Source organism: Arctopsyche grandis, chromosome 1 (genome assembly GCF_051622035.1).
Source record: "Arctopsyche grandis isolate Sample6627 chromosome 1, ASM5162203v2, whole genome shotgun sequence".
In the NCBI taxonomy this organism is placed as follows: domain Eukaryota; kingdom Metazoa; phylum Arthropoda; class Insecta; order Trichoptera; family Hydropsychidae; genus Arctopsyche; species Arctopsyche grandis.
In genome coordinates, this window is record NC_135355.1 from 32,803,014 (window position 1) to 32,827,939 (window position 24,926).

The 24,926-nt window shown below is 36.1% G+C and overlaps 1 protein-coding gene across 1 annotated transcript; it reads left to right on the top strand.

Annotated features, from left to right (window-relative positions):
- Nucleotides 1-12,857: 12,857 nt before the first annotated feature.
- fwd (phosphatidylinositol 4-kinase beta fwd) lies at nucleotides 12,858-24,526 on the top strand. Its single transcript, XM_077428260.1, has 14 exons — nucleotides 12,858-13,166; nucleotides 15,843-15,997; nucleotides 16,132-16,367; nucleotides 17,355-17,582; nucleotides 17,657-18,011; nucleotides 18,095-18,288; nucleotides 18,375-18,495; nucleotides 18,592-18,680; nucleotides 20,460-20,633; nucleotides 20,709-20,902; nucleotides 20,987-21,205; nucleotides 23,294-23,405; nucleotides 23,492-23,633; nucleotides 23,705-24,526. The coding sequence occupies exons 1-14, from the start codon at nucleotides 13,048-13,050 to the stop codon at nucleotides 23,884-23,886; spliced, it is 2,520 nt and encodes an 839-aa protein (XP_077284386.1). The 5' UTR covers nucleotides 12,858-13,047; the 3' UTR covers nucleotides 23,887-24,526.
- Nucleotides 24,527-24,926: the final 400 nt, after the last annotated feature.

Sequence of the window (24,926 nt, forward strand, 5' to 3'; positions counted from 1 at the left end):
TCCTATAAAATTCTAAAATATATGTTTAATAATACATTTAATATTTTATTTACTAATGATATTTTTTTTATTAGTTGGATGGACGAACTATTGGGGCCTTCGACAGAGTAAATATTACTTACAATATCACCCATATCCAAAAGGGTGATATTGTAAGTAATGTTGACCATTTCGAAGACCCCACTAACTTGTATGGTGACAGATGAATTAAAATGTTGCTGTACTGGCTGTAAAGTCTTACAGCGCCGCCCTGAACGCCACGCAGCCCGGAGTTTCGGAACGAGAAAGAGAAAGAGCTATTTGCAACTGCAGATAGCTCTTTCTCTTTCACTCACTCTGCCGTTTTGGACTGGATAGTCGGCAGCCTTCGCCTGTTAAACGACATTCGTTTGTGTAAGATTTCGCGCGCTTGATCTTACATTTGAATAGTTGAATCGCACGATCACAGCTTTATTCGTTTTCGTTACTCTTAATTGGTTGTGTACGAGCCCTCATCAAATCTTCGGTGAGTCGTTTTCATTTTGATAACAGCAAACTTTTTTCAAATCTGTTTAACTTTTTCTCCTAATTTTTATTTAAATATATTAAGATTTTTTTTCTTTTAAAAATGGAAGAAAAAAATAATTCAGTAAAATATTTACAAAATTTGCACTTTTCGCGACTAGAACTTACCGAAAAAGTCGCTATAAAAGCATTAGGCTGCCTCACGCCCAATTTAATTATTTCACAGCCTGCAACTAGTAGATCTTTTAGTTACTCGCGAAAATTTAATCCAGACATTTATAAAAAATACAATTGGTTAACGGGATGTACAGAAAAAAACGCGTTATTTTGTTATCCGTGTCTTTTGTTTGGAGGCGAGTCGCCAGGCGAAGCATCTTGGACGAAAACAGGAGTTATTGACTTACATAAAACATTTAAACGATAAAATTAAAAACACGAGGGAAGTGTCGAACACTTAAAAAATGTGTGTAATCTCACGATTTTGGGATCGGCTAACATAAAAACCCATTTAAGCGAAGCTTATCGGCGGGAAATAGATAAGCATAACGAAAACGTCAAAAAAAATCGGGATGTTTTATTTAAAATTATTGATTGCGTTAAATTTTGCGGTTAATTTGAAATGCCAATGAGGGGACACGATGAAACAGATAATTCAAAAAATCCAGGAGTTTTTCGGGGGCTTCTAGAATATTCACAAAATTTCGACGATTCTTTAAACAAACATTTTCAAACTTCTTCGGTTTTTAAAGGAACATCAAAAACTATTCAAAATGAACTTTTAGATTGTATTTTGAACGTGTGTAGGGAACAAATAAGTGCTGAAATAAAAAAAGCAACTTATCTAGCTGTTATGGCAGATGAAACAACCGTTGTATCGATGCATTTTCAACAGGTTAATGTTTTTCGTTACGAATTAGGGGGTAAAGTTTTTGAAAGGTTTTGGGGTTTTTTTAATCCGGAAAATAAGAGCGCAGAAGCTTTAGCAGCATGCTAATGCATGAATCAATTTTAATTGTTCAGTAATCTGAACAATTAAAACTAGTTTTAAACGATGACAATGAAAAACTTATTGCTCAAACTTACGACGGTGCCGCTTTAATGAGCGGAGAGAGGGGAGGTGTACAGAAAATTTTGAAACAAACTTATAAAAATGCACACTTCGTTCACTGTTATGCTCATCAACTTAATTTAGTTGTTGAGAAAGCCGTGTCGCGAAACCAGCAAGCACGAATTTTTTTTAGCAATCTTACTGGAGTACCAGCGTATTTTTCGAAATCTTCATCGCGTTTGGACGCACCCCTTTAATGGGTGGTGAATTTTGCTAGTTTTTTTTCAATAATACCTAAATCCACATGTAAGTGGTCGTACGCCAAAAATTGTGCTTATTTTGTCCTGTTATGACATGATAGAACAATTATGGTGACATTTTTTAGACATCTTTTCAGTGCAGCCCCGCCACTAAAAATTATCACGAGCCGCCACTGTTGGGAAGACGTTTACATGGGTCTCTTGATATTGTTACGTACGCCGCGGATTGAGCGAATTGCACTTAGACCAACGGATATCTGTTATCGGATTAACTAAGTGCATGCACTTACTTGCAAGGATTATATCTGGACTCTAAGTGCATTTAGGCTAAACAATGACCGTTATTAGTTATTTCTCAGAATCGGTACGGGGAGACCCAATGTCGTGGAAATACATATCCGAATACGTGACTATACAACAGGCAGTGGCGGCTCGTGATAATTTTTAGTGGCGGGGCTGCACTGAAAATATGTCTAAAAAATGTCACCATAATTATTCTATCATGTCATAACAGGACAAAATAAGCACAATTTTTGGCGTACGACCACTTACATGTGGATTTAAGTATTATTGAAAAAAAAACTAGCAAAATTCACCACCCATTAAAGGGGTGCGTCCAAACGCGATGAAGATTTCGAAAAATACGCTGGTACTCCAGTAAGATTGCTAAAAAAATTCGTTCTTGCTGGTTTCGCGACGCGGATTAAAAAAAACCCCAAAACCTTTCAAAAACTTAACCCCCTAATTCGTAACGAAAAACATTAACCTGTTGACAATGCATCGATACATCGGTTGTTTCATCTGCCATAACAGCTAGATAAGTTGTTTTTTTTTTTATTTCAGCACTTATTTGTTCCCTACACACGTTCAAAATACAATCTAAAAGTTAATTTTTAATAGTTTTTGATGTCCCTTTAAAAACCGAAGAAGTTTGAAAATGTTTTTTTAAAGAATCGTCGAAATTTTGTGAATATTCTAGAAGCCCCCGAAAAACTCCTGGATTTTTTGAATTATCTGTTTCATCGTGTCCCCTCATTGGCATTTCAAATTTACCGCAAAATTTAACGCAATCAATAATTTTAAATAAAACATCCCAATTTTTTTTTTGACGTTTTCGTTATGCTTATCTATTTCCCGCCGACAAGCTTCCCAAAATCGTGAGATTACACAAATTTTTTAAGTGTTCTACACTTCCCTTGTGTTTTAAGTCAATAACTCCTGTTTTCGTCCAAGATGCTTCGCCTGGCGACTCGCCACCAAACAAAAGACACGGATAACAAAATAACGCGTTTTTTTCTGTACATCTCGTTAACCAATTGTATTTTTTATAAATGTCTGGATTAAATTTTCGCGAGTAACTGAAAGATCTACTAGTTGCAGGCTGTGAAATAATTAAATTGGGCGTGAGGCAGCCTAATGCTTTTATAGCGACTTTTTCGGTAAATTCTAGTCGCAAAAAGTGCAAATTTTGTAAATATTTTACTGAATTCTTTTGTTCTTCCATTTTTAAAAGAAAAAAAATCTTAATATATTTAAATAAAAAATTACGAGAAAAAGTTAAACAGATTTGAAAAAAGTTTGCTGTTATCAAAATGAAAACGACTCACCGAAGATTTGATGAGGGCTCGTACACAAACAATTAAGAGTAACGAAAACGAATAAAGCTGTGATCGTGCGATTCAACTAATCAAATGTAAGATCAAGCGCGCGAAATCTTAAACAAACTGACAGATGAATGTCGAAGGCGAAGACTGCCGACTGTAGACGGCAGACAGGCGAAGGCTGCCGACTGTCCAGCCCAAAATGACAGAGTGAGTGAAAGAGAAAGAGCTATCTGCAGTTGCAAATAGCTCTTTCTCTTTCTCGTTCCGAAACTCCGGGCTGCGCAGCGTTCAGCTCGGCGCTGTAACACTTTACAGCCAGTACAGCAACATTTTAATTCATCTGTCACCATACAAGTTAGTGGGGTCTACAAAACGGTCAACATTACTTACAATATCACCCTTTTGGATAAGGGTGATATTGTAAGTAATATTTACTCTGTCGAAGGCCCCAATAGTTAAGTCCATCCAACTAATAAAAAAAATATCATTTATAAATAAAATATTAAATGTATTATTAAATATATATCTTAGAATTTTATAGGAGGGGCTGCAGCCCGGCAGCCCATTAGGACGAGCCGCCACTGACAACAGGTAAAGAGATTAGGCGTCCTGAGAGATCTACCCTTTATAAGGCGGTACGTAGGCGATATCATGTCATTCTGGACTGAGCACTGACAGTGCGTGTATCTCCTTAATCATCAATTAATGCTGTGATACGACTGTTGGCCTTTTACTTGGATCCTCCACCCACCACTACGCAACAATATTATAATAAAAACAATAAATTTCACTAAATCAAATTTTTGACAAACATGTTAGGAAAACAAACATGTGATTTTGTGCGCCTTCTATTAAACTCGTTGATTATCGAAGGGTAATTGTCTTAATCGTGTTGTTATACTTTGGAACAGTATTGTGTCCTTATGAGTAGAGCGCGGATAGAGAGCATGCTTTTTCCAGGAATCGGGGCGGTTTGGCTCTATTTACAAAGCTAGAGTGCAAAAAAAAAGGTTCGGCGAACCTTTTTCGGCGAACAAAGCATTTACAGCAATTGAACAATAAACGGTGCGCTTTGGGTCCGCTCACTACTTACATATGAGTGAAGAGCAGACCCAGAGCGGAAAGCTCAATTTTTTCCAAATAAATATTGGACGACGCGAGTTAACACAATGTCCATCATTGGCTACTATTTTTAATGAAATACAAGATATCTTTACATATACATATATTGGACATTTGAAGCAGCTTCATGAGGTTAGATTTAATGATATTATAAATCTAAATATTCCAGATAGGGTGATTGATCAATTTAGTGTGAATGTAATTGATATAATGATATTTATATCGAATTGCAAGAAAGTCAGAAAGATCTGCAATTCGATATAAATATCATTATATCAATTACATTCAAAGATCAAAGTGATATTTATTTATTTATTTAACATATTAGCCAAAGTGACATTACAGAGATCTCCAACGCGTCACTGTGGCCGGTCATTCAGTAAAAATAACATCATAACAGTAATAATAACTTATAAAAATAACAATATTGACACAACATCATTAAAATCATAAAATCATAAAAAAAAAAACATAGATAAAGTAATAACAATCATTCATATTTAATAGGCAAAATCAACCACTGGCATTCCTCAACAACCACTCAACCAGATTAGTATATTTTATATTGAAGAGGTCAATTTCACCAGAAATCCGGTTGAGCAGATATATAGCCCTAGATATAGGAGCCGTTGTCAACATATTTGTGCGAGCCACAGGAGGAACAAACAAATCACGATATCTCAAGTCCCTGAATTTGCTAGGTGCATTAAACCTAAATTCATTTAGAACCTGAGGATTGTGAATTATCCCATTCAACAGCTTAAAAAAGTGCCTTCCCAGTAACATATTCCGACGAGACTCCAATGAGTTGAAACCTAACGCCCCTAATAGGAATGCACTAGGATATAGCCAAGGATAATAACCATACTGTTTCAAATAAAGATATCTGAGAAACCGTTTTTGGATTCTCTCAATCTTCAATGAATGAGTTATATGGGTAGGATTCCATATAATAGAAGAAAATTCTAGAATACTACGTACTAAAGATTCATAAAGAATTTTAAGCACCAACGTACTCTGGAAAGGTTTGCTAACTCTTAGTAAGAATCCCAGCATTTTTGTGGCTCGCAAACAAATATTGTCTATGTGTCGTTTAAATTGAAAATTATTCGAGAACAAGACCCCCAAATCACAATATTCATCCACAAACTTTAATTCAACACCACTTAGGCGATATGGATAAATCAAGCGATTTGAAGATCTTGCCACATTGAGAACACCGCATTTTTGAATGCTAAAAAATAATTTATTATCGACAGACCAACTTGACAGCGCATCTAAGTCCAATTGGAGAAGGGCTGCGTCACTATGAGACTTAACTGTCATAAAAATCTTAAGGTCATCGGCGAATAAAAGATAGTCTGAATACTTGATTATTTTTGAGATGTCATTAATGTAAATTAAAAAGAATAATGTCCCTAAGTTGGACCCTTGAGGTACCCCAGAATGTGAAATAAACTCATTTGAGGAATTAGGGTGAAAATAGACAAATTGCCTCCGATTTTCAAAGTAATTTTGTATAAGTTGCATCAAGCCATTTGATAACCCAAAATTTCTTAACTTCACAAACAAAACATTATGGTCTACCATATCAAAGGCCTTCATGAAATCGGTATATACTACATCAACTTGGTTTCCCGCATCAACCGATTTGGTTACATAATTGGAAAAACATAATAAATTAGTAACTGTTGAACGAGAACTTCTAAATCCATGTTGTTGATCGATCAAATATGGTTCACAGTGATTGTAGATATACCGATGTAAAATTGCCTCGAACACCTTGGCAGGAGCAGAAAGTAGCGCAACCGGTCTATAATTTGTAATTGATAAAATGTCACCTTTTTTAAAAATGGGAACAATTTTTGTGATTTTCCAAAAATCAGGAAAAATTCCCGAATTTAATGACAAATTGAAGATAAAGCATAGTGGTTGCGTTAAAGGAGCTTTGCAAGCTTTCAACACATACGCAGGAATGAGATCTGGACCAGCCGACAGTTTTGGTTTCAGTCTGTTAAAACCATAAATTAAGTCATTTTGATTGCAGCAATCTAGGTTTAGAAAAGGGAACCAGCCATTGTCTGATATACTGTTAGACTGACCTTGTACAGATTGACAACTCCGCACAATATTGCTAAAATGTTCACCAAACTTATCAGCAATATTTTGGGAACCATGTACCTCACAGTTTTCATAAATCATAGTGCCAGGCATATTTTTAGTAAAACGTTTAGAATTAATAAGTGACCAGAAAGCAGACGGCTCCTTAGATAGTGCAATTTCACAATTTAAAATATATTTTTTACGGCATTCATCCATAGTTGATTTTACTAATTTACGCAGATATACAAAATCAGCACGTGCTATGCAACATTTCGTTGTTTTCCAAATTTTATGGACGTAAATTTTTCTTTGAATAATCTTAATTAAATCTTTTGAAAACCATTTAGGATACTTATAATCGTTGGATAACTGGGCAAATTTCTTTTTATTAAAAATGCCATTACATTCATTATATACAATATTATAGAAGGTGGAAACAGCTATATTTACATCACAACACTTATACAACTCATTCCAATTACAATTGGTCAGACTATTTCCTAATTTAACCAGCTTATCTCCATATTCAAATTTCCATCCAGGTATCATTTTTCCATCAGAACACAACATATTATTAATATTAACTTTAGCTGAATTAAAAATAATATCAACATCAAGTGCTGGATGATAAATATCCTCTGTAACTAAAGGATTAGACGCTCTTGATACAGATATATTAACACAATCAATATTAGTGAAGATTAAATCTAAAATAGAACCATTATAATTGTTTTTAATAAAATTGATTTGACTTAAATCTAACAAAGATAAAACAAAATTAAGATCCTCACTCGAACAGTTCGAGGAGATTAAATTAAAATCCCCAATCAAAATTACACGCCCCTTGGATAAATCTAAAACATTTGAGACAATCAAATTAAAAAAATCCCTATAAGATTCAGGCGTTGATCTAGGCGGAAAGTAAACAACACATATATATAATAAGAATGGAATACAATACAGTTTCAACTTAAGCCACACACATTCACTTCCTTTCTCTAAACGATCAAGTCTCTCTATTGTAACATACTTGTTGCGTTTCACTGCTAACAAAACTCCTCCACCTCTCGTAGGTCTGTCCTTGCGGAAGATTGAGTAAGTTCCGTCCAGCAATTCCGCATTAAGATTTAAATTAAAAGCAATTCCGCATTAAGAATGCACAAGTAAGATTTAAAATCAGTATAGATAATTTTTGGATAAGCACTGAAATAGCAAGTATATTTCCACGTCTAGCTTACATCAGGCACAAAGATCACACTAAATTAAATTATCTTTCAATTTATCATTTTCAATTTATCACTTTCAATTTATAACTTATTTTCAATTTATTACTTTATTGTCAATTTACTACTTATTTTCAATTTATTACTTTTATTGTCAATTTATTACTTATTTAACAATTCATTACTTTATTATCAATTTATTACTTAAATCACTTTCTTATAACGAAAGATTGAAAAGAATGAATCTCACTACATTGAAAACGAGAAGAATAAGAGGCGACTTAATCGAAGTCTTAAATATTAAATAATCATTATAATTGTCATATGTCCAAACATATTACGTTCAATGAAAACACTAATCTTAGAGGTCACTCCCTAAGACTCCAAAAATAAAAAAATCGAATAAATTGATCAGAGATTCCTTCTTTTCAAACAGAGTGATTTCAGTTTGGAATAGTCTTCATTTCCCAAAAAGGTTGAGGACCCCTTCTTTAAACAGATTGTGCACTGCTTGTTGGTCGTCCAGATTAGACAATTAATGCACTTCGATATATAGGTATATTGTATATATACGTAAAAAAGGTATGAATTATTAATTTGGAAAGTTATTTTGCTGTATGGAAATAATATGAATATATGGGGGGGGGGAAAGCGCCTTAAAATATTTTGCGGAGGGGGTTGCATCTGGGCAAACGTGCGGTAGATGCAACGCATGAAGATTCAGAAATAGTGAGCTGATCTATTGCATCTACATTACGTCAATAATATCGGTATCCATTAAAAGTGATGTCTCAACTACGTGATTTTTTTCTCTATTTTCTTGATATTTAGCGCACGTAGATTTTTGTCATTTTTGTAGCATTTGGAAAGTTATATTTCTTATCACAATATCTACATACGGTTCGGTGATTATAGCTCACAAAGCGCTCGCTCAAAAGTCACTAAAATCTTTATAACGGAACATCTGGCATCCGAAAAGTCCATCATACTAACGATAATTATCATATTAACGAAAACTCGAGTGCCAAATATTCTGTATTTGCGATTTTCATGGCAAAAGTTGTCTTTTGGGCGATCGCAATGTGCGTAATAATCCAATTACCGCATTATGTATAACCTTATGTTTATTTATTTATTGAAAAATCAACCGATCAACAGATTAGAAATGCATAAGAATAAAAAAATAAATATAACAAAATAGCATCCGAGTCCAATTATAGATTTTTACAGATTACATAAAATGGTGCATAGAGATAAACAAATGAAAAAGAAAAGAATAAAAACTAAAACATGACTAAATAGAACATTGCATAACTAAAACATAAAGTGATATAATATTGGATAAAGATTATATAATAGAAATAGAAATAGAAATGGATCAATCAGTCAAGACTCTCCCTGATGGCAGTCCTGAATTGATGTAAGGAAGTACCGAATAGATCAACCTCATTCAGCTCCTCGCTAAGCATACGATAAACACGCTGTAGATAGGAATATTTTAGGGAATTGGTATTTAAAGGGTTAAGTGAAAAGAGTGCAACGTGTCTAGAATACCTAGCTGGGATCCTGAAATCAAAATTACTCAGTAAATCAGAACAATCAAGGAAACTGTGGCGGCTATACGACATGGTCAAGTTTCAGTCACCATCCTGCGAGTTGGCACTAGGGATCCCAAATATTCGAATATATTCGAATACAGAATAGTAGCTTTAAATTATTTATTTGTAGTTTTAAGAAGTTCAAAATATTATTAAAATTTTAAGAGAATCATTATCCGTAACATCAAATAGAACTAAATGTGTTGTAGATTGAAAATAAAAAAAATAAGTCCGTATTCGAATACTCGGATTTCGGATCCCTAGTTGGCACCAACTCGTCAATGTTAGTCTGTTGCTATATTACTTTCTTCCCGCCCATCACATTAATTAAACAGTCGTGCCTTAACAGTTCCGTCGTTTCACTCCATACGCCTCAAAAAACCATTTAGGAGATTAAAAAATAATGTATCATCGGTGAGTCGTCGCCTGATAAAATAATTGTTAAAGGATAGGATTTTTAAAATACCGGGAACAGTATTATAGGCGTAGGTAAGAAAACGGTAGCGTAAGGATTTAATAAATTTAAGTTAGACCTTTTCAATACAATTAATATGGGATAAATAAAAAGGTGACCAGATAATTGAGGCAAATTATGTATTATGTATAATTTTTTCTGTGTTGAATTTTCGGTAAATGGACTACTAGTCATATGTGAACCAGTCACAGGACTACCGGTCGCTCTAGATCGGTCACACGTGATCACCCGAAAATTCGACCAATTTTTAATTTTTGGGTGTGACCAGTTTTTTCGTGACCAATTTTCGGGTGTGACCAGTTTTAATATGACGGGTGATCACGTGTGACCGATCTAGAGCGGCCGGTACTACGGACTCATACCTGGTCAGAACGTACCGACTTCAGCAGGTATCCGGCCGTACGAAAAGTATTCTTTGGTACATTTTGTATGGGTATATTCATACCAACCGTCACGCTTACGCCACGGCAGGCTTACAGCAGTACCCGACATTTCCTGTTCATACCTTACAGCAACATCCGTCAACGTATCGTATCCGTTTTTTGGCCATCGTGGAAATATACACGCGAATTACGTGCCATGAGTCAGCCGCTTTGCTGTTTTGGACCAATTATCGATAGTGACAGTTGACAGCTGTTCAATCTTTCAACATGTTTTTGGCGCAAATATTTAAAAAAAATTTGTCCATCATCCACAAGCTCCTTATACAGTGTCCAAAACTCTCCTTCGGTTTTTCTATTTTTTGACATGGGATGCACATCAAAACGCTTCCGTGCTTTTTTATTGCATTCTTGAGCTTCTCCTTCCAACAACAACGCGATTATACATAATTTTTCGTTCGATAAACGCCGAAACATTTTTGCTAACTTGTATTCTGACGTGTAGCTACGAATGCACGTGTATGCATTCATATTGTAAGTACTCGACAATACGACGTAAGCAATATTGCGCCGTATCGTCATGGCCTGTAATGTATAAGTAAGCCGATTTTGCCTTGCACTCGGCCAAAGTGCTGTGAACGTGACGTGACTGCGACGTGTAGGTAGATATGAATAGAAATGTAATAAAATGACATATTTGAAACGGAGTCGTGCAGTGCTGAAGCCGTGCAGTGCTGTGAAGTATGAACAGACCTTTAGGGCTTCCTGTAATGCCATAATGGCTACGTCCACACTACCGATATCTACACAGGCTGCAATATGGGACCTGGATATGGAAAAATTCCTAAATATCGGGTGTATCGGGTGTAGATATCGGTAGTGTGGACGTAGCCAATGGTATAAACCAGGCCTGTGCAAACTGCGGCCCGCGGCCCGCCACGCAATTCCATGCGGCCCGCGTGATTATTTTCAAATAACTTATTTTCCTTCAATTTTTTTAAAATAGTGTTTATTCATTTTTTTTAATATATCCGTGAAGTGATTATAATACAATCCCATGGATTATAATGTATCCGTGAGTATAATTTATTATAATGCAATCACATTTATCGACTTGTGACTTGTCACGGGGTTGGGTTGTGTGCGGATAGTCTTATCTGCAATTCGTGCGATTCGAATTAGCGCGGGAAGTCTGAAATCATTAAATATTGATGAAAGTAAAATTAAAAAATACGGAGACACCATCAAAGCTTTAAGTGACTTCCGAGTTATTGAAAACAGCCTAGCAATAACCCGTGATCCGTTTTTAGCAAATGTTGACAACATTCCGAGTGAACTACAACTGGATATTTTAGATTTACAGTGCGATACAGATCTGAAAGATTTATACCGCCGTGAAGAAATCTGCAAATTTTATAATTCCCTGAATTCCGAAAGATTCGGAAAAATTAAAGACTGCGAGAAAAATGTTGTTCATTTTCGGATCGACATATACATACATACATATATGTATGTGAGCAGACATTTTCCGTAATTAATTTAAATAAAAGCTCCTTAAGATCAAGCATTACAGATCAACACTTACAGGCAGTTTTAAAAGTTTCTACTACCAAATTTAAACCTGATATACAGAAAATGTCGAAAGAAATTAAACAACTTAATCATTGTCATTAAAATTTTAACCTTATTAATTTGTTTTATTGTAGTTATTTAACGCACACATACATGTATGTATAAATATGTATATATTGTTGCGTAGGGGTGGGTGGAGGATCCAAGTAAAAGGCCAACAGTCGTGTCACAGCATTTATTGATGATTCAGGAGATACACGTATTGTCACTGCTCCGTCCAGAATGAATTATATCGCCTACGTACCGCCTTATAAAGGGTAGATCTCTCAGGACGCCTAATCTGTTTACCTGTTGTATAGTCACGTATTCGGATATGTATTTCCAAGACATTGGGTCTTCCCGTACCGATTCTGAGAAATAACTAATAACGGTCATTGTTTAGCCTAAATGCACTTAGAGTCCAGATATAATCTTTGGAAGTAAGTGCATGCATTTAGTTAACCGATAACAGATATCCGTTGGTCTAACTACAATTCGCTCAATCCACGGCGTACGTAACAATATATATATATATATTGTGGCGGCTCGCTTATACGACATGGTCGAGTTTGGTTGCCTTCCTGCGAGTGGGAACCAACTCGGCTGGGTTCGGAGAGCTACTACTCACTCTGTCTTCAGCTGTCATATAATAAACACGTGCATTAACATGCCAGTCGTCTCATTCGTTCATCCTCCATAATATATATATATATATATATATATATATATATATATATATATATATATATATATATATATATATATATATATATATATATACACATAGATGCGGCCCGCCGACTCATATAAAATATCGAATTTGGCCCTTCAGTAAGAAAGCTTGCCCAGGCCTGGTATAAACTCAAATAAATAAAATAGTATGCATGGCCGTGGTACGCGGTGCTACGGTTGTCCAATGTTGTATTGAGGGAAGAGGGGCAGGGGTGGCGGGTGCAGCGCCAGTGGGCGAAGCGAGTAGTAATTGAAGTGGAGGCGGCTGGCACTGGTGAAGCGAGCGGTGGTGGGAGCGTGTGGTGTTTTGGTGCGCGGGGCGTGGAGTGTGCTTGCGGAGCGTGGAGTGTGGCGCGTGGCGCGTGGCGCGTGGCGTGGCGTGTGGCGATGGCGGAGCGCGTGCCCGCGCGCGTTCACGGCGGAGCCCTGAGGCCCCACCACCTGCAGCTGCAGCTCCATCTGCCCCACATCAAGCAGCACCAACGCAACCGCAGCCTCGACTTCAGGTCGCCACTCCCACTCAAACGTCAAATCCCCGTTTGACACTTGGCGCGTATTCCTCTCCCCCTCCCCCTCCACTCCCCTCCCCTCCCCTGCACGCCCAACACCTCGCACGTCAAACTCGCTTGTGCAATTCGACAGCTGTCATCGCGCATTCGTGACACACTTGTCGAGCTCGACTACTTTCGGATGCATACGTTTGACATCTCCGAAATATTGACACTCATAATAACACCCCCCTCACCCCTGCCCCCCTCCCCCTTTCCAAGATTATGTTTACTAATTAATCGAACTTTCGCATACTCCTTTCACTATTTCATTAATTTATTCAACATCGTTGTTGTTGTGATCTCATTTTATAAAAGATATGTCCATTTTTAAAAATAATACCAATATATACAAGAAGGCAAAGATATAGCGGTGGGTCACCGACTGTTTTGACATAAGATCCAACATGGCCGCCACGCATTTTCATCTTTAGTTAGAGGTTGTGATTTCTCGACTTTTTTTGATTCTCGAGATTCGAGAATCTCCTTTTCTTGGAATATTTGAATCTCGAGATTTGAGAATCTTATTTTCTCGAAATATTTGAATCTCGAGAATTCGAGATTTTCTTTTTTTGTTTCTCGAGATTCTCGAGAATTCTCGAGAAAGTATAATTTTTTTTTTTAATATAGTGAATTGATTTTTTTAGCATGTAAACTAGACAACAAACAAAAATCAAAAGGACACAAACACTACATATGTATATTATATCAGGGGCTTACAACTTTATTAAAGATATGACGAAAGAAAGATATAGAGAGATACAATAGAACATTGAATAGAAAAAAAAGTAAAATTATATAAAAAAAAATATTTTAAAAGAAGGCACGAAAAGAAAAGAAAAATATACAAAAGTAATTTAAAATAGTAAAAATAACAATATGTAAAAAATAATTTTATAAAATTCCCAGTGTTACTACCCGGCTTTGCCCATGTTATTGTGACCGGACAAATAATAAAAACGTAATGGAGGTATATACAAATACTGACAATCTATGCATATTAAAATACTGATTATAAATTTATTAATATCTAAGGAATAAATAAATAATAAATCAAAAATCTTTGTTTCATGTGTGTTAAGTGGAGTCATATTGTCAGTGAAAATATATTTTCACTAGCGCTTTAGTGATATCATAACCGAATACTTTCGCACTAGTGACTAGTACCTACATGCACATACATATGTATATGTAACTTAAAAATGGTGTGATTTCCTTGTAACATGTGTATATGTACTTATATGATGACCGAATAATAACTTACCGGACAAATAATAAAAATACTGACCATCTATACATATTAAAATACTTCACAAAATTATTTACGAGTTAACAAGTGTACAAATCAGTCAGTTTATTGAACAAAAACATGTAGTGATAAATTAAGAATATTCTCGATATTTTCAAGATTCTAATAAAAATATTCTCGAGATACGAGATTCTCGAATTTTCATAATAAAATATTCTCGAGAAATGAGAATCTCGAAATTTTACAATAAAATATTCTCGAGAAACGAGAATCAAAATTTCTCGAGAAATCTCGAGACAAGATTTCTCGATCACAACCTCTATCTTTAGTTATATCGATTTTTTCTATAGTTTTATTGTATAGAAAAAGTTATATATTTTTTGAATTAAATATAAGACAATCTATTTATTTTTAATAAAACACTTTGTCATACAAACTATTGCTTCATCTAATTTAATATTTATAATTTTTTTTATTAAATTTTAATAATATTTTTTATTAAATTTTAATAATATTTTTTTATTCATATTTCATTAATAATGAAATTAGGCAGAGTGCCGTTTCATTTAGATTTTACGTCAAAATAGTCGGTGACCTTTGCCCAAATTTCAGTATACTAATATTGAAACGTCCTGTAATCCGACAGATATACATTTAATAATCTTATGTACATGTAAAATTGTGAATTGATTATAGTGGACCGGCCTGTTAAAATTTGCAAATATTTGTGAACATCGTTCTGTTTGTTTTTATAAATCCATTATCAAATATGTTAGTCGCCACTTTTGCTGGTAGTGGTGTTTCGCAATTAAAATATATGTATGTGCTTCTATTTCTGGAATTGGGCTTTGTGATTGTACTTTTTTTATATAGTGAATTCGTTGTATATATATATAGTCAACCACTCGTATAACAAAACGTTTACGGAATTGATTATGACCAATCTTTTAATTCAAAACTATTATTAGTCACCGCAACATTCCATACAAAAAATAAATATGATATGAATTTATTTTGATCAACGTTCATATGTATGTGGGTTGTTGATTAATCGACGAGTAATTAAGTACGCATGAAATTGCCTTTCTAGCTTAATCTCACCACAAGTTATCAAATCCATTGTAAATGATAACAAATTCATCATAAACAAACAATCATGTATACGTAGAGATAAATAGAATTTTATACTCATTGCAGTAATTCACATATTGAATCTATTGCAAGCTTTATCTATCGCAAAGATCCGTGCATACATTCCGTCGAAACAATTGTTACGTATGCGTTATGCAAATATTGTATTTGAAACTTTGTTTTTACATAACCGAATGTGTGTGTGAATGTACGTAGGCATTAGATAATACTTTTAACGTTCGAATTATTCGCAGATGTGGGTCTCAACTTAACTCCAACCGCTTGGGAGCCCTGACGAGTCCCAATTCCGGACATCAACGAAACCGCTCGTTGGACAGCGTGCTGCAGCGGATCCCAGAATCTCCAGCACCGCCGTGCACATCGCCGAACATCACCACTCCACCACTCGGTAACATATCACTGTTATTATTCCAAATATTTTAAATGGAATGTCGACTCGATATCAACTGAATACATACATAACGTCGCAAATGTTTGTATTCTGTCTCCGTTGTCATGTAGTTTTTGTTACAATTTTCGCAGGTTCCGACGACTCTGGTATTATTTGTCCTATTAGCAATGCCATTCCCGGTACGACGGACGCTGTTCCCGTTGTCGGCCAGTCGAGGGAGAGTCTCGATTCCGGTGCTCCCGATACGAACGAAGAAGACACGTCCAGTGAGCCCAAAAGTTGTTCCAATGAAAGTGAACAGTATGAGCAATCGGAGGACAAAAGCTCGTCTGATAAAGGGGAACTACAGGAAGAGGCGAAAATTGAAGTACGTATCGAATGCCTCAAACCATATACATACATATGTACGTAGGCAAAGTTTTGATTACTGCTATGGATAAATTGTTATTTGTGTGGGTTAGATCCTTTTTGTCGTACCAATTGTGTGTTTTTCTTTCAAGGTGTAATTGGTTGGGCTTTTGGGTTTCTTTCAAGGTACAATTGGTTGTGTGTTTGTTCCATTTTTTGAGTATAATTGATTCATTGCTCCGGCAAATGCTTGTAAAGGTTATTCTTGTACAATTATGTATAATTTATAACCATATAATCAAATTATTATGCGTATTAAAATTTAATAAACATTATATATTGATTCAAAAACTGTTTATAATATGATTATGTCGATATAATTCTGGGAAAAGGATATCTGTATCAAATTTTAAAAATATTCTTCAATTTTTGTTAAGTAAAAATATTTATATGATATCAATGAATGACAGTTTGAAAACTGTCATTCATTGATATCATACCAGCGTATCTGTATCCAAAATATCGATAAACACATTTAAAAAAAATTATATTTCTATCTATGGTTTAAAGTATGACTTTTTTTTCCAAGGAATTGATCGATAATATTCAGAAAAGATTTCAAATCCTCAGATATTGAAATTGACTAGTTTTATATCGCATAGCATACATATTTCTCAAATTGAATCATTCATTCAAATGAATAATACAATGATCCATAGGATATATAGGGTTTATTGCGTGTAAATATATTGAAATGTACAAAAATTTCATACAAAATTGAATACAGCAATCTCAACAGTTAGAGAAATACTGATCTGATCATTTATACAGTAGAAGACAACTGTCAAGAAGCTGTATTCCAATTTTTAATTTAATTGATAGAAAGTATGGTTAATATACAAACTTTTACTTTCACTTTGGGAAAAATACGCAGACTTTCATAGAGTTTTCGGAAAATTTAGGCAGTCCATAATGATTTAATACAACTATTTAAAAAACTTTTTAGGTAACGGCTGCAGAAAAAAATGTATCACGGTCAAAAGACTTCCTCCTCAGACTCTTCGAGAGCAAATTATTCGACATGCACATGGCTATCGGTTATCTGTTCAACTCGAAGGAACCGGGCGTTCAGAGCTACTTGGCAAACAAACTGTTCAGTTTTCCCAACGACCAAGTCGACTTCTATCTACCCCAACTTGCCACCATGTACATTGAAATTGACGATGTTGCCGAGGTAATTTCACAATTAATCATATTTACGATTACGACTCTACGATCGATCTGACTAAACCGTTCAACGTGGTCTAGGTTCTGCGCACGTATCTGGTGCAACGGTGTAGAGCCAGCGCCGACTTCAGCCTCAAACTGGCATGGCTCCTGGGCGCGTACGGAGCTGTAGATATGAGCGGCGGGCGAAGAAACCGCGGAGCGAAGCTAAGAGCTCAACTCTTGACTCCGCCGAGAACCCCGCCCACTCCTCGACCGTCCCAGCACCATCGCACCCGTTCCGACGCGTCGGCTTTGAAGACACCGCCTCTGACGTTGCCTGGTCCGCCGGCCGGCCCACCAGCTCTTGGAGATCTGCTCAGCGGCAGGGCGTTCGATTGTGGATGCCCGTCACCGTCTTCTTGCCATTGTTTACAACCTCAGTTACATTTCATTGGTAAGTTCTGCCAAATTACAACGTGCTGCTTTCAATTTAACCCAATAATTCAGTGAACAATGACAAGTTTTTGTATTTTTCAGATGCATTAGTTAGTATAGGTAAAAAATTGATACCGATAGCTACACAAGAATTGAGAAATACACGACTCAGAGCCGAGTTAGTGAGTTTGAATTTGAATCTACCGGCTCGCGTATGGCTACCTCTCCATCCCACGCCGCATTATATCCTAAGGATACCTCCACAAACTGCTGCCGTTCTCAATTCCAAGGATAAGGTGTGTTTGATTTGCATATACACGGTTGACTATTCTGTATATGTAGATGTTACGATTTTTTATATATTTGTTTATTGTATATGCAGACTCCATATTTGTTGTACGTTGAAGTTTTGGAAGTAGCTGAAGCTGCCCCTCTTCCGGCTAGAATTATACAACAGCCGGCGCCTATGCGTCATGCGAGAAGTGAGGAAACCTTGCCGACAGGTTTGTTGTGTTGTTTTTATTTTTAATTAAATATAATATTTTCATTTATGTATGTATGTACCTACATATAAATTATCTTATTTTATTTTTTATTAGAATGGAAGACTTTATCAGTGTATTCGCCGTATGACGATTTAGAAACTGAAGGTTGCTGGAGTCAAGAAGACGACGAGCTTACACTCCAGGTAGTTCATTTTAAATATTATAATTCAATTGTTAATTATCTGAAATTAAATTACATCATAATTGACACATGCCAGATTAATAAACGATCTAATGATTACTCATTTCGTAACTGTAATACAATTTCTAATATGCAAATGTTCATTAGTAGGCTATTAACCACTTCATCGCCATAAGCGCACCCGTGCGCGCTCCTTCGTATTTAAGGTTAAGAAAAGTCGAAAACAATTATTCGAGTTCCGCAAACGATTTATTTTATATTTGTGAACGAAGCGTCTATGAACGAAATATCAGTGTACGAAATGGCTGCAAACGAAATATCTGTGAACGACAGGTCTGTGTACCAAGGGTCTTGTACGAATTACACTGAGCAACAAAAAATCACGTTTTTGAGTTACCAGAGCGGAGACTAACCAATCTTTACTAAGTTTGACCCACTGAACGTCCACCTCTCAGAGTACAGCGGTCGGACTACATGCCATCTCGTTTGCACCTAACATATTACGCGATACAACCATATATACAACGAAAGCATTTAAATTGCAATTACCGCTTGAGTTAGTACGTTTAGATAAAAAAAATATATTGAGATAGAAAACCAATCCTTATAAACTGGTGAAATAAAAAATTTGCCAAAAAAATGAAAAATGGCACGGAAATAAAATCCGTAAAAAAATATATATTTTTGACTTTTAAAATTCGCTAGACAATTAATTAGAAGTATTTTAAAGCAATGAAATATAACAATTAATAGGAAAAATATCTGACTATTGACTCCAATACTCACTTTGAGCGTAACAATCCTAAATTTTGAGTTAAAGACCGCAAAAGCCAAAAAACTGTAAAAATCGCGGATTTTTTTAAACGCTCATATCTCGTAAACGATCACCCACCAACAAAAATCAATATCATATTCGAATTCAGTGGGTCAAACTTAGTAAAGATTGGCTAGTCTCCGCTCTGGTATTTTTTTTTTGTTGCTCAGTGTTATTGTGAACGTTTTGTCGGGATCGAACCGTCCGTGGTCAAAGCGTCAGTGAGTGAGATATCGGTGAACGAAGGGCCGTTGAGCGAGATGGCGATATACGAAATGCCGGGAGCGAATCGTCACTGAGCGGAACATCTGTGAACGAGTTGTCGTGTCACCATGTTTTACAGCCAAGTATTCACTCTGGTTTGTTCATGATTATACCAGTTTGTTTGTATATATATGAACTATTGGATTTTGTTTAAGTCCTAACAGTCAAACGCTATCATCGAATAGACTCACCAGGTGTCGCATGACACTTTCGGTTGTCAAAACCTTCGAGATGTCAAAACGTCTAGTATTTTAAAGAGGAATCCTATGTAAAAAACTTTGCAACGTTTCTATCATTCCTGTTTTTGCTAATTTTTATAATATTGCAACCCAGGGTAAGCATTCGTATATATAGGATGGGACAAACGATTGAGAATACTTATGCCTAATAGTTTGTGCATAAACAAACCAGTTCGTTTGTCAATTTGTTCTTTTGTGTACACAATAACTGACCAGATTGGTTTGTGTATGAAAAAACTAGTATGTTCATGATCGAACGATATGTACACTTGGATTGTAACATATTGGACTTATTTTTATAATGTCTTGAGGCGAAAATTAAATGTGAAAATTTCTTTATAATGGCTATATTTAATCTAAGGTTAACTTAATCGATGTTTTAAAGTTATGAGAAAACCTTATATGTACGTTTTAGTTTGCTTTAGGATGTTTATATCAAATACTAATCATTTTTGCTATACAGTATCGGTGTAGAGCTGCAGACAGTCTTTCACAACTATCCGGATCGTCGGCATCGTCCCGCGAAAGCATATTGCTAGCAGCGGCCGATGTTCGTCGCCGACTTGCCGCTGCTGAAGAACATGCCGGTGCTCACGCTTTCCGCAACACTAAAGATCCCAGTGCCCAAGCTTTAAAAGTATTAAACTATTACATTATTAGATTAATAACGTCGCATGTAAGTGAAAAGAAGCTAAATTTAATTAAATTTTAGGAACTGTGGAGTGAGAAAGAGTTACGAGTGCGTGCCAGTTCCCCGTATGGTCAACTGGCAGATTGGAAGTTATTGGGAGCCATCGTCAAATGTGGTGATGATTTACGGCAGGAGTTGTTGGCATCTCAGTTATTGCAAGCTCTGCAAGCATTGTGGGAACAGGAGCATGTGCCTTTACGACTTCATCCTTGTCGGTAATGATTTTATGTATTGTTTATCGGTGTGGATGTGCTATTTGAGGAATGGTTGTATTTTTTAATGTGAACGTTTCGTTTTAGTATTGTGTGCCTGTCGGACGATTCGGGTTTGATATCGCCATTGGTCAACACGGTGTCGTTGCATCAGATTCGACGACAGTCTGGTCTTTCCCTGCGAGGATATTTGCAGCGAGAGCACGGTCCGCCGACTGCTGAACGTTTCATGCGAGCTCAAACTTGCTTTGTGAGGTCTGCCGCGGCTTATGCGCTCGCATCGTATCTATTGCAACTCAAAGACAGGTATGTTATTCGAATATGTTTCATTTTACATGTTTTGTTTATACCCGGCCATTAACTGCACGTACACAGCAGTACGAAAAATATTCTTTAGTACATTCTATATGGACACATTCATATCTTCCGTAATGTGTATGTGGCGTAGCCGTTACAGCAGTAACCGACACAATCTATTCATATTATGCAGAGCAGTACTTGTCTCCGAAACGTATCATGCAGAACTGGTTTTTTTTTTTTCACTGGAAAAATTTACGCATGACGTGACGTGATAGGGTTAAAACACACAGCGATGAACGGCACATCGTGTGCATGGCTCCCCGCTGTGGGTGGTCTCTTACATTTCTTCAAATATGGGATACACCGTTATCGATCACTGTCAAGCAAGGATACAATTTTACTGAAAACACCCCAGAGGGTCATTTTGGTGTGGGGCGTGCTGGGCGTTCCATGAATATGTGCAAGGCATGGCCCATTTTTTTCGTATGTTTAAAAGTATCTAAAAAAAAAAAAACCACGTGCCACGTGCACCGCTGTGTGTTTCCGCCCATAGTGGCAAGTGCACCTGTGCTATTGAAAGTGTTGCCACATATGAATATTTTCGGAAACGTCATATTGTGACAATATTTATTTATTTATTTATTTAATAGTTTTGGACCATTGCGGTATTACAGGAAGAACCTAATGCGCCACAATGGCCTACATTTGAAAAAGATATAAAAACATGATATAAAAACAAGTAAACTGTAAATAAAGGAAAAAAGCAAAAGCAGAAAACATGGTCAAATAAAATAATAAAAAAAAAGTAACAAAAGGAAAATAATACATCATTCAGAGAGAAAAAAAAAATAACAAAAGTGTAAAAATTAAAAATAAAATCCATAAATCCCATTCTTTGTTTACACTGAACAAAATTAAAATAGTGTATAAAAATATATAAAGGAGAAAGAAAAAGTAAAATAAAATAAAACAAAATATGAATTAAAAATAAAATCACAGCGAGGCCCAAATGGAAGAGAGTAGATTAAGATTCCACTCATTCATCACATTAAAATTAAGAAAGTAATGATGAGCGCAGGTTACCAGATAAATATGTTAAGATAATATCCGATAATCTACGCTCCCCAAGGTGGAAAATATCACATTCAGGGACAGCAGCAACGATTTCATTGACTCGATGATACGATACATGTAATATTGCGCCGTATTATCGCGCTCTGTAATGTATATATAAGGCGATTTTGCCTTGCAATCGGCGTAAACTTGTCTGAAAGTGTGCTGCTGTATAGTATAAACAGAAGTAGTCTTTTCCGTGCCGCATTGTACCGAACTGTTGACGTGCAGTGCTGGATAATATAAAGAGTTAGGGCGAAAACACACTGAGTGGAATGGGGCGTCACGTCCTTGGCTTCCCGCTGTGATCGTAAACAATGGGTGTTTCCCACACCGAATTCGGGTGTAGTTGCACGTGTAGAATGCATATGTTTGGGAGGTCGCATGTGTATGCATATCCATATGTAACCGACAAGTTTCTCCTACATTTTTTCAAACATGGGATTCACCGCTATCGATCACTGTCAAGCAAGGCTAAAATATCACCGAAAACACTGCAGGGGGTGCTTTTTTGGGACTGTGTACCATGTAAATGGGCTAGGGGTGATGCATATTTTTCGCATGTTTAAAAGTATCTAAAAAAAATTACGTACCACGTACCACTCAGTGTGTGTTTCGCCCTAAAGGCACATTCACAGAATTGTACTATACAGCATGCCTAAGTAAACTACATTTCGATACGTTTCTCCTATAAATATTTATCTCAGGGGGTGAGTTTTGGCCTGGATTACCATAGCATAGATTAGGCGTGCTAGCGTTTTTTTACATGTGCAAAACTATCTTAAAAAAAAAACACAAGTCAGATTTTCCTAGAGACAAGTCTAGAAGCCGGCTTTTCCGTATATTCCATATATCTGTAGTTCGTTTCTCCTATAAATATTCGAGTTTATAAGCAACTCGAATTTGTTGATATTATAAAATGCTATAATAAAAGTTAGTTCAATATATATTTTTCTTAATAATGTATACGATTCTTTTCAGACATAACGGAAATATCTTACTAGACGTCGAAGGACATTTAATACATATTGATTTTGCATTTATTTTGTCAATATCACCTAAGAATTTAGGCTTTGAAACATCACCGTTTAAAGTAAGATATTAATGATTTGCTTGTTTTATCATATTTTATCGTCATTGCATTATTGTTAAATGTTTCCTTTTTTGTTCTAATTTCAGCTGACGAATGAAATTGTCGAGGTTATGGACGGTGAAGAATCCGATATGTTTTCATATTTCAAAATACTCATGCTGCAAGGGCTGGTCGCCGCGCGAAAACATCAAGATCGACTATTACACATCGTCGAAGTGATGCGTCCCGGTAAACGGATCGTCTTATTCCCATATTCCATAGCACGTGTGCAGTTTTAATCATTTCCGTGCTCATTCCAGGCGGGCAGTTGGCTTGCTTGAGGAGCGGAGGCGCCGTTCGAGGACTACGTGCTCGATTACATTCGGGCCGAACCGAAGCCCAACTCGCGGCTCTGATCGATTCGCTCGTTCACTCGGCACTCACGTCAATATCCACCCGACTCTACGACAAATATCAATACATCACCAACGGTATTTTGTAGTGACAACACTATCGATCGGATTTGCAGTCGTCGTGTTGTGAGTGAAATGACTCGGACGTTGTACAGTTTTATTTGATAAGTGCGGTGTGTTTCCGTATCATACGTTTCGTAGTGGCAGATGCTTTCCTCAAGGTCCCCGTGTACACGAAGGAGTTCCAGTTGATTTGTAAAATTTGTCAGGAGTGTGTACGCTGCGACGTACGTTGACTGATCACATGATTATCATTATAGATTTTGTATTTATCGTAAAGTTTTGCGTATTTTGGAAATTGTACAGTCTGATGAATTTTGAGGTTATGTAATGTCTTTGCCGAGTGCCAAAATTTCAACTGAATTTTTTACGTTTTGTTGCAATTGTGATGTTTTAAATACGCATTTTTGGTTTAATCGAGGCCGTCACGGTACAGTGAATAAGGGCGAAATCACACAGGGAAGAATGGCGCCTCGTGTGCTTGGCTCCCCCCCTGTAGGGGTTCTCCTATATTTCTTCAAATATGGGATACACCGTTATCGATCACTCAAGGATAAAATTTTACCGAAAACACTCCAGGGGGTGATTTTGGGAAGGCGTGTGCTGGGCGTGGCTTGAATATGCCTTGAATAAACCTCCTTTACGTTTCACTTACGATTACAATTCAGGAAAAAATTTGCCTCCTATCCGATCGTTTTCGTACTTTGCCATGTTGCTCATTTTGGTCATCAATATAAGTAAATGGATCCTCCACCATTACAATAGTGATAAAATATCGTTAAAGACGCGTTTGAAGTTTGCAAATTTGAAATCTGGGTGACGTCTATGTAGTCTTTAGTTTTTATACATAGATGGCGGTAGTAAAATAAAATTATTGGTATTTTTATTCAAAATATGAATTATATATCTTAATATTATATACAAAACTAAAAAAGAGGTTTGTTTTTAAAAAACTTTTTTTTACGAGGGTATTTTTTTTCCGCATGTTTACAAGTATCTAAAAAAAACCATGTGCCTCGTTCCTTCCTGTGTGGTTTCACCCTTATAGCTGTCATGTTAGGAAACCTAT